General features: G+C 34.7%; 1 protein-coding gene across 1 annotated transcript in view; it reads right to left on the bottom strand.

Annotated features, from left to right (window-relative positions):
- Positions 1–14,191, bottom strand: part of APOB (apolipoprotein B) — a 36,405-nt gene that overhangs the window by 16,319 nt on the left and 5,895 nt on the right. Inside the window, 19 exon segments of the mRNA XM_086875703.1 lie at positions 16–203; positions 328–503; positions 1,761–1,971; positions 2,541–2,662; positions 2,873–3,055; positions 3,566–3,777; positions 4,981–5,148; positions 5,875–6,066; positions 6,360–6,536; positions 7,075–7,312; positions 7,652–7,863; positions 9,294–9,440; positions 9,712–9,829; positions 9,999–10,226; positions 10,984–11,203; positions 11,938–12,023; positions 12,211–12,335; positions 13,335–13,490; positions 13,675–13,828. Of these exon segments, the coding sequence (XP_086731829.1) occupies positions 16–203; positions 328–503; positions 1,761–1,971; positions 2,541–2,662; positions 2,873–3,055; positions 3,566–3,777; positions 4,981–5,148; positions 5,875–6,066; positions 6,360–6,536; positions 7,075–7,312; positions 7,652–7,863; positions 9,294–9,440; positions 9,712–9,829; positions 9,999–10,226; positions 10,984–11,203; positions 11,938–12,023; positions 12,211–12,335; positions 13,335–13,490; positions 13,675–13,828 (3,313 nt within the window).

Here is a 14,191-nt window from a genome sequence, read left to right as displayed (position 1 = left end):
TGTTGAAAACCATACCAGGATAAACTGTGACATGATATGTCGCAGTGTCATATCTGTATGAGCCACTTTCCGATCCAGAAGTTCATTGGCACTCTTCTCTAGCATTTTTGGGTAGTCTGAAAAGTCGACTGGGAAGGCAGAAGACAGTTTTTTCACAGCAGCACTGGCACCTAAATTCCACTCTATCTCAATTTTCTCAGCATCTAAAAATCATGAATTTAAAAGAAAAAGGTAAAATTAGTAATATTCTTATTTTGAGAGATACTATGAACTAATGTAAAAAGATGCTTAAATTTACATGTTGTGGATCATGTTTTTTCCCCCTACCATATCTGAGAAGAACTCTCTTTGAAACTGAGTTTCCATGAATTGTTGCAGCTGAGCTTATCTGAAGATATGCTTTGTTTGGTGAATAATTAACCAATGCTTCACTTCTAAGTTCGGTTTGCAGGCGAGGAAAAGAAATGGTGCCTCTTAACATTGCCTCTTCCACTCCAGCATATCTGTGAAAGAAAAAATATATGTGAATAAAAATATTTAATTGTATCTTTCAGGAACAACTTCATCATTTAAATCTACAGCAAAGGCATAATAGGTGTTATAAAAAACTTAGTTTGAATCAAACTTGCAAACACTATTCTAATTCAATGAATATTTTCAGCTTCTGCTGCTAGTTATTTTGGAAAATCTGGAGTAGACTATTATAATGCTACTGTGCAGTAGTGAGTCTCATTACTCACAGTAATGATTCTGTGTTAATTTCATAGGAATGAAAAGGATGGAAATATGTACCTGTCCTGGTAAAGCTGTAACTGAACCTAATTCTAAATGCCTTACTCAAGCTGAGTTCTCTACTCAGGACACAGACTGTGGCCATGAATCACAAAAAAACCAAAACAGTTGGCAAAATATATTATGCCAGTGGGCTTCATTTTGCTTTATTCATATTTATTTTATATCTCTGTAACTTTGTTGACTTGAGCAAACTTCTAATGTTATGTTAGTGCAAATGAAAGGGAATTAAAGTCCCTGACATCTGTCCAATGCTCCCACTGATATCAGAGGTAATTCTACATGAGCAGCAAAGACAAAGACTCCCTGGGGCACCATCAAGATCACAGAATTCCATGGAAGATTGAGGTTTATTAAAGAATGTGATCAGCCCATTTCACTATGGGCTTGTGAGGCAGACAATTTTAGAAACCCTGGCAGGCTGAACATTTTTGTTAGATCCCCTGTAGATGTTCCCGGAAATATTCTCATCGAGAAGCGTGGGAATTTTTACAGGAAGCTCTCAGTTATTTTTGGTTTTGTTTCTTACTGAGTGCCATTAGATTTCTTCATGGGGAGATGTAATAACTTTTTCTGGAGTCAAGTATACCCAGTAAAAGATAATACCTCTCTGAACAAACCTTGCCTTGTTTATATCCTTGGATTATCACACCTGCAATAACAGTAGTACAATGCATTCTTGTAATCATGTGTGTGCAAACATGGAAGAACTACCTCAAGGAACTTGTCATACAAATTATATATATATACATATAGTAGGAAAGGTCAATCAATGTATTATATATATGCATTTGATGTATTACAAATAAAATACTTTAAAGTTGTTTAAATGGGGTTTCAATGGCAAGTTTACCTGTCTCTGTATTTAAAAAAGTTCTCCAAAATGAGATAAAATTTCCCCACATTCTTCCCCCCGATAAAACCTTTTAAAAGGTAGTTGTTAAATTCTAAATGTTTTTCTGAGTTACCTTATCTGGCCAGTAAGAGTAGCTTCTGTAATCTTCTTGTTGTTGACGTCTAAGACAAAAGTGTATGCTTTCTTCCCAGAAGTTGATTCATCAGTAATTCTTAGGTTTGTACCAAAGTCAACATCAACATCTGGAATCTGGACATCACTAGTCAAAATCTTTTTGCCTCTGTTGTACCTGAAGGTCAATGTGGCATCATGCTGGTTTGCACCTAGAAAATATAATGTACTTTGGTTATTCACAACTATAGAATCTGTTTGGACTTTTCCTAGAAGCAGAACAAAAAAAGATCCGATGAAAATTATATCCCAGTAAAGATCTAACACAGCTTTTGATGAGTCTGATTAGAAACTGGGTCATCTCTTTTCTTCTCATTTTCTAAACACACCATGGCTGACCCACCAACACATCAATACTTTTGTTATTTAAATGATCCCACAGATGTTTTTTATGCTTTCATTCCATATTTCATAAAAAACATATTTTTCTCTCGCTTATATAGACCCCCTGAATATCTCTTCCTTGCATCCATTCACCAACATCACACTTATTAAAATCATTCAAAATAAAAAATCAGCCTCTCATCATGAAAATCTTGCGCTGGGATTGCGTACAAGAAAGGAAATGTGGTAAATTGTTGGCTTATTTGGCTGTAAAAATGGTATTCTATCTTACACTGTTAAGAATAGTATTAAGATTTATTAATAAAAATGTATATTTTGGTAAATGATAGTTCAAAGCCGAGCAAAACCACACAGTTTTTTTTTTTTTGACTCTTACCTTCTGCCTGGACAGCAAACTTTACGGTGTCTATCTGGTCATTTCCCTCTCTCTGCAGTTCGTAGTTTGCACTTGCAGAGTATTCCTTTACTTCACCTGTGGACACTAATTCAACCTCAAATCTACAGAAGGAGTAAACAAATGCCTTGTAAATAACTTTTTGTCCATGACCACAAACAGAAGAAATCATACAGTTCTCAACAGCTCTCTTTCTGAGCTGCTGCTGACAATAAGTTTGGAAAGACTTTTAAAGGTAAGCTTGATGTGAGAGACTACTGGAGACTAAGAGGAAGGAAGTCAGCACAAAATAAACATAGTTTAAGTTGACATACCTGGATTCTCCAGTCAAGGGAAAATATGGAACTGCCTCTGTGTCAGTGGAATTAGAGTACAATACTTTGGTGCAGAAATTTAGACCAGGAATGAAAGGCTTGCAAGAAGTTGAAATTACTTGGTTCTCTGTCAGAGTTGGAATCTCTTCAGTTTTGGCTGGAGACACCAAATGCAGTGTATTGCTGGAACAGAAAAGTCGGTCATTTATTCCCAGGACAGCTGCTCAGACATCTATGAACACAGTTAATTCTGAATAAAACTCGCTTATTAACGTAGGGGCAAACTGGAATAACATCTGGCTTTAAATGATGTAGGTATTATTATTGATAATTATAATTTAGTGTATTGAGCCATTTTCTCTCTCTAAAATTAATGTAAGTAGTTAATTTAAATTTAAATATATATTGCTATTATAATAATTTTGTGAAAGAAAACAAAATAATGGAAATTTTAGGAGTCTTGTATAAAATTTCAAAAATAGTAACAAATAATCTGTAAGCCATGACTGAAAGTTCTCAGTTATCTGGCATATTTGCTTGTCTTACAAAAGTTATCCCACTTTTACAATGCCTGGGATTTTTCAGAACTGAATATTTCTCCATACCTGCCCTAGCCTTCCAATTCCACCACAATGAAAACCAAGAAGAGAAGGAAGAACACAGCCTTGAAAGCTCTCATTCAGTTCTCATTACCTGATACTGAGGAGTTTTACTGGAATCTTCGGAGCAGGAATGCTGAATTTCAATTGTCCAGCTTTTATACTAACATGTGCTTCAATTCCAGATTCATGGAATATATTGGAATTCATCTCCACACCACTTCCAGCAAATTCAGGCATGTTTATTCCCAGGTGTGTCACAAACTCAACTGCTACTGAAGGTTTAGCAATGAGATCTGCTTGCATCTATTTAATAAAAACAAAATGGGGTATTTATTTGCCCAATACACTTCTTTCTGGTTATACAAAAAAATCCCATACTTCTCCTGATTATACAGAGGTAAGTTTTATAGAATTGATTTTGCTATTCAAAAAATCTTATTCCTAAATCACATAATCAAATGGCCCATATAAGTGGTAACTGTAATATAGAAAAAACACAGCAAGATGATAACGCCAAGGATCCCTACCTACTTTAAAGTAAAAACACTCAAGCTTCAGAAAGATTTTATACATGGAGCTATTTGCATTATTTTTAAATCTGAAGACAAGAGCCAGTTTTCCATCATAAGGAAAAAAAAAAACATGGCAGTTTTCAAAGACAATGAGCAAACAGGCAAAAAAATTGGATCCAATATTTGCATTTCTCAAAACACAAACCAGCTTATTGTCAAGCTTTTGCTTTGGCCATTAAGGAAGAAGGGACAGAATGCAAAATTCTGGAAAAGATTCCAAAGCTAACTAAAGAGCAACAAGTACTAAATTTGAGGATTTATTTTTTATTTTTATTTATACCTTCATATGGTAGAAAATGAAAAGTTTAGAGGAACTGAAACTACTAAGAAATTCTTACAAAATATTAGCTAGGCTAGAGCAAGGTAGTTAGAACTGTAAAAAGGAATAGAAACATTTCTATTTTTTTTAAAATTTTAAGTGGATAATTAATTTTGTGTCATCTACATTTTCCTTGCTACAATTTTAAGATGTTTCATCTCAGGTGAAAAAATATTTTACTTGACTCAATTTTCAATATTTCTTTTAACTGCTAATCAAATTTTTTCACTTTGAATTGGTCACAACAAAATGTTTTGTTAACTTTTTTGGCTTGAACATCAAATTAATATGCTGTAGCTTTTGTACCATTGTAACTTGAGTGCAGGGAGAGAGAAAGAAACAGATTCAAATGTTGTATTTTTGAAAGAGTGATTGAAATACTTTTCATTCATAAATTTTATTATGTCTCATTCGCAATTTATTATATGCATTATTTCTTAATCTAATCTAAATGTCATCAAATCTAAATTAACCAAGACCTCTAATGAGTAAGAGTTTTTTAATACCAAGAACATTTTGCAATCTTTAAAATGCTTCTGGTGTTACAGTTTTATCCATAAATGAAAATGTAGATTATTAGGAGGAAAAACAATATAGACAATTATTGTGCCTTACGCTTTTTTGTTGAAGCTTTGCAGCTACTCTTGCCCCAGGTGTTGCTATTCCAGACAAGGCAAACTTCAGTTGCAAACCTGCTCCAGTTGGAAGCTCAAACTCATTGTCCATGAATATGTAGTGGACAAATAGATCCCTGTCAACACCTTTTGAGATGGCTTGTGCAATCTGTGAATCAAACAAGGAAATGAACACTAACAAATCCACACTCTGGAATCAGGGAATGCTGTAATTCTATAATTCAAAAGTTAATTTCATATGGAGTAGAGAATCTAATTTCCACAGATTCATTGTTTCAAAAAATATACTAAAGACTGTCAGCAAAATCTGAACTTCAAATGAATACCAGATTTTTTACCATCATTGATACACATGGGATATCTGCCTTTACATACACACACAAAGGTGAATCAGTTTACATACCATGTAACATTCTGGTTTCCCCAAAGTCAATGACAAAGCATTATTTTACTTCAATGAAAGAAGGATATTAACAAATAAACCTAAAATATACTACATATTTTCTTTTTAAAATGACAAGGTTGAAAATTTTAGTATTAGCACATATTTACATAATTAAAAATTTAGTCATCTAACTTAATACCCAGTACTAAAGTTTTGGGAATTGTTCCAGTACATATCTGGATAATACAGTATGATCTGAACTTCCCCTTTTACTTTCCCTTCACCAAACCTCCAGGAGGACTTTTCTTGGTTATTGAGAGTCTTCATAGATTTCTCAGTGTCCTTCAACATAAGCCTGGATATTTTATTTTAAATAATTTATTTTCATGCAAGTATCAAATATTTTTACATAATAATTAAGTACAATCTAAATATTAAAAAAAATATGGCTAAAAAAAAAGTTGATGATGCACATCATCAGAAACATACCATTTCAGGAACAGTCTGAAGAGTTTTAACAGTCTTTAAAATCAAGCTTCCCAGCAGTTTAAAATCATTGAGTTTGATGTACCCAAGTTCTTCTCCCAGGATCCTTAGATATGCTCTTCCTTCTGGAGCTTCTTTGCTGCCCAATTCTTTTATGAGTTTTTCAAGGTTAAGTATTATTCCTTTCATGATATCCTGAAAATTCAGTCAGAAAGCAATAAACCAGTTTTATAAGAAGTATGTATGGCCATATATCTAGAACAGGTACTTAGTGAATGTCAGTTATTCTGCACATGCACTTACAGATTTCTCTCCAGACAAAGACCCCTCCAAATACAACTAAGAAAACATGTTGTTAAAAAAAATTAAGGATTTCTTTTTATCTCATCAGTGAAGAGAAGGAAAATACAGAGTAAAGCTATAAGTGCTCTAATTACTGTGTACAAATAGGAATGCTGTGCTGCACAGAGAAAGTTTTCAAGCTGTACCTGATCCTGCTTTCCATCCTGTGAGTAACCAAAATAGTCAAAAAGTGCCTTGGAAACCTGTTCTGGCACTTTGCCATCAACCCAGTACAAGGCCTTGGTTGCAGTGTCTGGGAAAAATCCCTTCTCTCCAAACAATGCTTCCAGTGTTGGTTCAAATCCCTTTCCATCCAAGCCAAGCTGAAATGAACCGAAAAGACAATGCATAACTGAGACAGTTGCCCCTTTTTCTTTGGAACTTTATAACAAGCACACTTTCTGGAGAGCAAAAAAAATGCATTTAAAGTGTATCCTAAAGCCCATGACACTTAAGGGAAGATATGGATCACTGTGCCTTATAATTAATTTTATCTCTGTGGTAAGGTTCAAGAAAAAACCTGTGCATAGGATTGTATCTCACTTAAAATCTCCTATGAGTACTTCAGTGTGCCAGTAATGATTCATTAGCACAAAGTCAACTTGTTACAGATGGGTTCATTTTACCCTGAGCCCTTTAATAACTTCAAAAGGGTTGTCTATCCAGTCAGTGGCAAGTGACATCACATAATGGGTGGCTTGCTCTTAAGCCCATTGAGACCAAATCAAAGTCCCCTTACAGTCACAGTGATCTTTAGATTTCCCCCAAGGCTTGTAAAAAAATACATTATGCACAGAAAGTTATAAGAAAACAGAAATGAGAAAGAAAGGTACTAGCAAATGTTTCTGATAATTGTTGTACCTCAAAGACATCACTTGGGTCAAATCCATAGGCATGCAGGGTGGTTTTCAGCATGGTCTCTTTAGGAATATAGCTGTTTGGATCAAATATCACATTTCCTTCTACATTGGCAGAGATGGGGTCAATTCCAGGTACAGAAACTCTTTTTGAAATCTGATAATTCTGTGAGAATTTTCTGAAATCTTTGGCTGTTGGGAGCTGATTTCCTTTCAGAGCTTCTTCAACTCGGGTTTTTAGACTAGGGAAGAGAATAGCAATTAAAATATGATTAGTATATTTTCCAAAAACTCATTTAGTCTTAGTTAAAGGAATTTTTATGCTGTTTGCAGACATTCATCCAGCTGTGCTGATTGCTAATGGATAGCTCTCTGCACCCATTTAACAGTAAACATAAGATTTAAGGGAAAGGCTATTATCTAGCACTGTTCTGACAAAGCCAGTTTACTCAGCTGATGTGCTTGTTCAAATAAACAGATAAAACAATCAGAAACTCTACTGCTAGATAACTGCTACTGCAACTATGGTCAAAAACCATTTTCTTCCAATGAGACCAATAATACACGTAAATTTCACTTACTCTTCGATGCCCAGTTCTTCAGAGTCCAGAATGTTGGCAATGTGAGAGGCAACAAAGCTTTTCACTTGCTCGCTCTTCTCCTTTGTGAGGACTCTCAAAATCTTTGCAAGATCACTTGGAGAAGGATTTTTCATCACTAGGAGATAGGATGCTAGACGTTTGTCTGTGGGTGCATCCAGTTCCAGGAATGCCTTGAGAAGTGCTGAACGGTCCTATATAAATAAAGAAAGGTTTACATTGATGAACTGTCTCATGGATGATATTGCTAAACCCTTTTGGGAATATATAGGGTGAAATAATCACAGAATATTCTTAATTAGAAGGGACTCATTGAGTCCAAGTCTTTAAGTGACTGCATACCTATTTTTGTACATTATTTCTACAGCCTATCACAACAGTTTCTTTGAAGCTATTTTGCTAAACTTTCTTTTGCTAGAAAACATCATAGAAGTTATGGCTTTATTAAAACTGATTTTCATAGAATCAGAGGATCACAGAACCATTTGTGTTGGAAGGGACCTTAAAGACCATCTAGTCTAAATTCCTCTGCCGTGGGCAGGGACACCTTCCACTGGACCAGGCTGCTCAAAGCCCCCTCTAACCTGGCCTTACACACTTCCAGAGATGGGGCATCCACAGCTTCTCTGGGCAACCTGTGCCAGGGCCTCACCATCCTCACAGGGAAGAATTTCTTTCTAATATCTAATCTAAACCTACTCTCTTTTAATTTAAACCCATTCCCCCTTGTACTGTCACTGAATGATCTTATAAATATTCTCTATTATCCGTTATTTTGTTATACTTTTAATTTTTTCCCCTCTTTTTTTCCCCTTATCTTTTCTTGGTTGGCCTTTATTTATCCTTTTTTTTTTTTTTTTATCTTTTACATACAGGTTACATTTTTACTTAAGGATTCTGATTTTTGATTGTTGGGAATTATATGTGCAGACAAACTGTCAACATTTTGAAAAAAAGATCACTCAGATTGGGAAAAGAAAGTGATCAAAATCTACTGCTGCAGGAAAAATTAAAAACATAGTTTAAAACTAAGCAATAATTTAAAATTTTAAATGTATTAAACTGAATCTGAGAACGTGAGTTTTAGATTTTTTTAAGCCTTGTCTGGAAACAAGAGCATATCTTTAGGAGAAGAAATTTTTTAAGACTGAAACTATCTCACCATACTCAGCAGAAACGTTCATATAATGATGCTTATTAAACACAGTGCAAAAAAAAATCTACCCAGTATTGTTAACAATGACAACAAATGGCAGTATAAAATAAGGACATGATTTTTTTCTAAGTTAAATACATTTAAGTCTGGGGTAATTCATTAGTTAACAGCTCATTTAAATAAGTAGAACTCCATTTAAGACACTTAAAGGAACAGATCTGAACTTCCCATTTAAACTGAGATTATCTATACAAAGGAACTGCATCTCAAAAGAGCAACATCATTTAAGTCAGGAGATTTCCCTGATATCTGTATGGAAACTTACTAAAGGGGTTCTGAAAACTGGAGACAGCTAAAAGGGAGATAGCAGAGTTGAAACAGTGGGAATAGTTTTGCATATTCAGTAACTCCTGTGAGCAGTCAAGGTGAACTGAGAACAGTTTATCCTGGTTCTTTTGACCAATTTACCTCTTCAGTAACTGTCATTTTCCTGAATGCCTGGATGGCTGCTTTCTGAACTGAAAGTGATGCAGCTTCATTTCTGATGCATGTCTTCAGAGAAGATTTCACACTGGGTTTAGCTTTCTCAATTACTGCACCCATGTTTCCAATAGCCTGGCAGTGATGAAAACACAGAAAGATGACAAAAGCTTCCTCTCCACCAAGAGAAGTACAGTAATATATGTGATAATATGTGATAATATGCAAGAATATGTGATAATAGAATAGAATAGAATAGTATAGAATAAATATAATATAATATAATAAAATATAATATAATATAATATAATATAATATAATGATATAATATAATTAATATAAAATATTAAATATAATATTAGCATTATAATAATAGCCTGCATAAGGAAAGAAGAAAGAAAAATACCCGCAGTGTCAGGTATGTGAGTTCATCTTCCCCAGAACAATCAGTGCCAAGCAGGGATACCATGAAGTCTGCAACATCTGCTATTTCCTCTGTCACAATCTTCTTCTCATTGTAGAACCTAAAGAAATGGATAAACACATCAGAAACAAAGAGAAAATTGGGAAATGTCTATATTTTATTCCTAAAGAGTAAATAAATGGAAATAAAATTATTCTCCAAAAGTGAACACTCTTAGGGCTTACTCTAAGCACTGTAATTTTGTACAATTGCATGCTATCATTACTTACTTAGTAACAGAATGACTCAAGCCATAAAATGAAGCTCTGCTTGGCTGATACTGGGCCATGTTAAGAATTTCCCGTATTCTTTGTGGAGTTGGAGAAGGCAAGAGTCCCAGGGTGTATGTGACCAGGTCTGCCACGAGTGGATTCACGTTTCCAGTTCGCAGGATTTGAAGGATTGCACTGAAGCACTCCGGAGTCCCACACTGGGCCAAAGCCTGGACAGTGATGGAGCTGAAAGGAGAAGAGATGACTTTTATCAATTAATTCCCTGTTTGCAGTTATCACTGTATGTTGACTGTTTGAAACAAACATATGGCAGATTTATTAAGGTGTTTTAATAGAAATGATGTAAGTTTATGTGTGACTGGAAGCAAATTATGAAATTTCTTACCAAAAAAGAAGCTTCTTGGTTTTACAAGTTATAACCCAATTAAATTAGAACAAGTAAGTATTAATGATATGATCATTACATGGACATATCTTTTTTTTTCCCCTTCACAACAGACTTTTTGACAACTTTAAGTATTATCATCTAATATATTGACCCAGACTGAGGCTCTATTTGCTTTACAGATGGAAGACATAAAGTGTATGTGAACTGGCTCAAGCCCAGCTGGGACAAAAGACTAAGGGTGTGGAGTGGAGGGCAGGGTCAGACCAAACAATAGCACTCTTCCATGTCTGCTGAAGTCTCATACTCAAAACTGTGCTTGTTGCTCTAAGTCACGGAATTACAGCCATTGTCCTTGAGCAAAGCTGCCTGAAAGATATTTGGCTATAAAAACACATCCAAAGGATTGTCAGGCACACACAGCTGGCTTGATAGTCCCTTCCTTATTTCCCTCATAACACTTATCTTTCTGAAAGCCACTCTTTACTTCTAATACACCTCCAATTTAAAACCACTTGCACAAATCATCAACAATAGCATGGTTTTGCCATGGCATTGATGTGTGGTGTTCTTGCACTGTGAACTGCTGAAACCTACCTTGAGGTTTCCATCATCTTTGGAACAAGAGAGCCAAGAGTGCTGTTATGTAAACTTCTCAGCCCAGAAACAAATCTGTAAAAGAGTCTTGCTCTCTGCTGGTTCTCCTGGGAGGCTGTAATTTTCTGCATTTCCTGCAGGGTTTTCAGAACAGCATCACCCTGCCTGGACAGTTTGGTGTCTGTACTTTCCAGTGCAAGTCCCTTCTCTTCCAGTGCATCTAGAAATTGGAAAAAAATGCATTCTTTATGTCTCTACCAGGGTGATATGTTAATTTTTATCTTGTGATACATTCAGTATAAATAAAAAAGTTTGTACATTATTTTATATGATAACTATTGAAGTTTAACAGCTGAATGGCTTACAGAAAGAATGGCACAGAATTTAATATAGTTATCCCAAAAGTTGAATATTTGCATACATTCTTTTATATTTTCATGAAGATTATCCTTTAACACCTCTCATATTAGCACAGTTTTCTTTTCCAACTTTTAATAAATATATGTTATAAGAAATATTTTATGACTGGGATTAACAACTGCAGGTCAGAAAAGTATGCTTCAGAACAAAATATATAGTAATAATGGATGGTTTACATTTGGCACTGAAGCCAAAAGATGCATAAGAAATTACAGGTAACTGAAAAGGGTTCATTAAACTAATGTCCAATAAGATTAAAACTACTTTTCAAGCAAATTAAGCATTTTTAATTATGAAGAATAATTTTAAAATTAAAATGAAAACACAAAGATTATTTAAAATTAATAGTGTTTATAAACTTCTCAGCTTTTCCTATTTTATACTCAAACTTTTCCTTATTAAGTTGATAAAATTTCATTTAAAATGATGAATTTATTTGGTCTCCTCATCTTTAAGTAGTTCACTATAAAAAATTCACAAAAAGAAATTCCTATTTTGTCTATGTATTTTTAATATTGAAAACTGCAGCTATACCTCCATCAAAGTTTTTGCTAGTGATCTTTGGGGTATCTTCAAGCTTCAGAGTCTGGTTGACCTCTGTCATGACACCATAGAGATTTCTAGGAAAGAAAGAAAAATTCAGTGCTTTAGTTGAACCCAAATGCCTTTACAAGGTCTTGACAAGCCTCCTGTCTTGTTAAAAACAAAATGTCTATTTAGGGATGAAGTCAGGGCAGATTGTGATACACCACCATTTAAAATGGATATTTGTAAATAAAGGGTAATGACAAATAGTGAGCAACCCACTTGTATGAGGAAGGCAGAAACAGATGTTTTTCACTGCAGACAGCATCTCTTATGTGCCTTTTCTTTGCATCAATATTGTAATGACAGAACTGAGTGCTCTTCAGAAGGGTAGATAACGGGCTGTTCTGTAAAATAAATAGTTTGGCTGTCAGCTTACTGAGGAGAATAGGAAACAATCATAGTTTCAAAGGCTGACAGTTTCATTGTAAGATTAACAGTTACAATTGGAAATGAAGGTGCATAACTGGAATCGTTCTTACACAAAGACAAAATTGTGCCAGTAACAATCTTTGGACTTAAGTCTCTTCTCAGGCAAAAATCCCACTGAAATGTTCCCTCAGGCCTTATTGAGGTGTTTGGGTTAATAGTTACTTCATGATTGATCCCCTGCTGCCTATAACAAAGGCTCCTTCATAAAACCAATTTGTAATTTTTGGAATAGCTCAGTCCCCTTGCAACAGCTCTGATGTTCTCTTTACATTACTCCTCTTTAATTTCAGTCTCATGACAAGACTTCTACAAAAAGCTATAGAAGTGGCAGAAATTATAAAATGTGTTTTCAGCATTATATGAAAGTTTTTGGTTTTGGTTTTTTTAGTTAAAACGCTGAAAACACAGATGCCATCATATCAGAAAGAAATCTGACACTATTTGTGCAAGCAAGTGCATCTGGTCATTGTGGATTAACAGGTAGACTGAACATTTTGTCAAATCATTTATTTCAGGGCATCTAGAGCTCTTTCCTCTTGGACCTCACATACACTTTAGAGTTTTGGAGGACTACATGTTTTAGATAAAACTGGAATTTTGAAAATCTTGACCCACAAAACTAAAAATTTGGCTATGCTCTGATAGGTTATTGAATAACCAATAGTACTAACTCCATATATGAAAAGCTGTCCTTTAAAATACAGAACATGAAAGAAGATTAATTATACTCTTGCTCTTCATCTGTTCTTCTTTATTGACAGGCAACAATACCGCAGCCTGATCTAAGGGAAGGGTGCAGGAAAATCACATTTTTAAAAAATGAATATAAAACATAGTCATGGCAATAGTTGTTTATAATTTTAAGCATTGGTGTGAAAAATGTTACATTATATAATTTTTAATGCCATACTTACTAGTCCTTTTACAATGGCAATAGGGCTGACATGATCTCTGATGGGACTGAAGTTGTCACAGCCTTTCAGGTACCTGGTAATTGAAATATCTTCTGCAACATTCCCTTTTCTGGATTTGAATTCAACTTCACTGTCACACTTTCCGTACACAGTATCCTGAAAAGAAGTAAGAAGTCAGTGCCTTTGCTCATGCTGTCAGACACTTTCTGATCTAATTGAAAGGCACCCTTTCTGATCTGAATGTCCGGGCCTTTTGAAAATGATATTCAGGAATAACTCTGTCTAGGTGAGTTTTTTCCTTTGGTTAGCACAATGAAGTGAATTCTTTCAAAATACCTACCATTGGAATTGTTTTTATGTTTTCCGCTGTTTCTGTTGGCACAAGGAGAGCTGAGATGATACCTCTCTTGAGATTCAGTACGTTCAGAGGCTCATCCTTCTCTGGATACAGCTTGACTTTTGTTCCATCCTGAATGCTGAATTTTAGCTCATTCCTGCCCCCCAGAAAAACAACATTAGTACGAAATCATATTAAAGCCACACAGAACATGTTATCAATAACCTAAAGCATCATGTTTATCTTGGTCTAGCATTATTTACTACTCACTACTGTTACTAACAGAAAGTATTACTATGAAAACAGCAAAATTCTAACCAAGGACATTTTGATTTCACCAGATTACGTCATCTAAGGGCAAGCAAATACCAAGAGCAATGTCTGAAAGTTGGAATTGCATAATTTCTGAGAGGAGATAAATAAATTTTTAGAATGAGGTAATTATTAACTACTGCAATAGGCTACAAAATGATGGGAAGGATTCTCTACTAGTCAGAGTCTTTAAATAAAACCTTAATTG

Source organism: Cyanistes caeruleus, chromosome 2 (assembly GCF_971803275.1).
Source record: "Cyanistes caeruleus chromosome 2, bCyaCae1.hap1.1, whole genome shotgun sequence".
Lineage (NCBI taxonomy): Eukaryota > Metazoa > Chordata > Aves > Passeriformes > Paridae > Cyanistes > Cyanistes caeruleus.
This window is presented reverse-complemented; position numbering and strand designations above follow the sequence as displayed.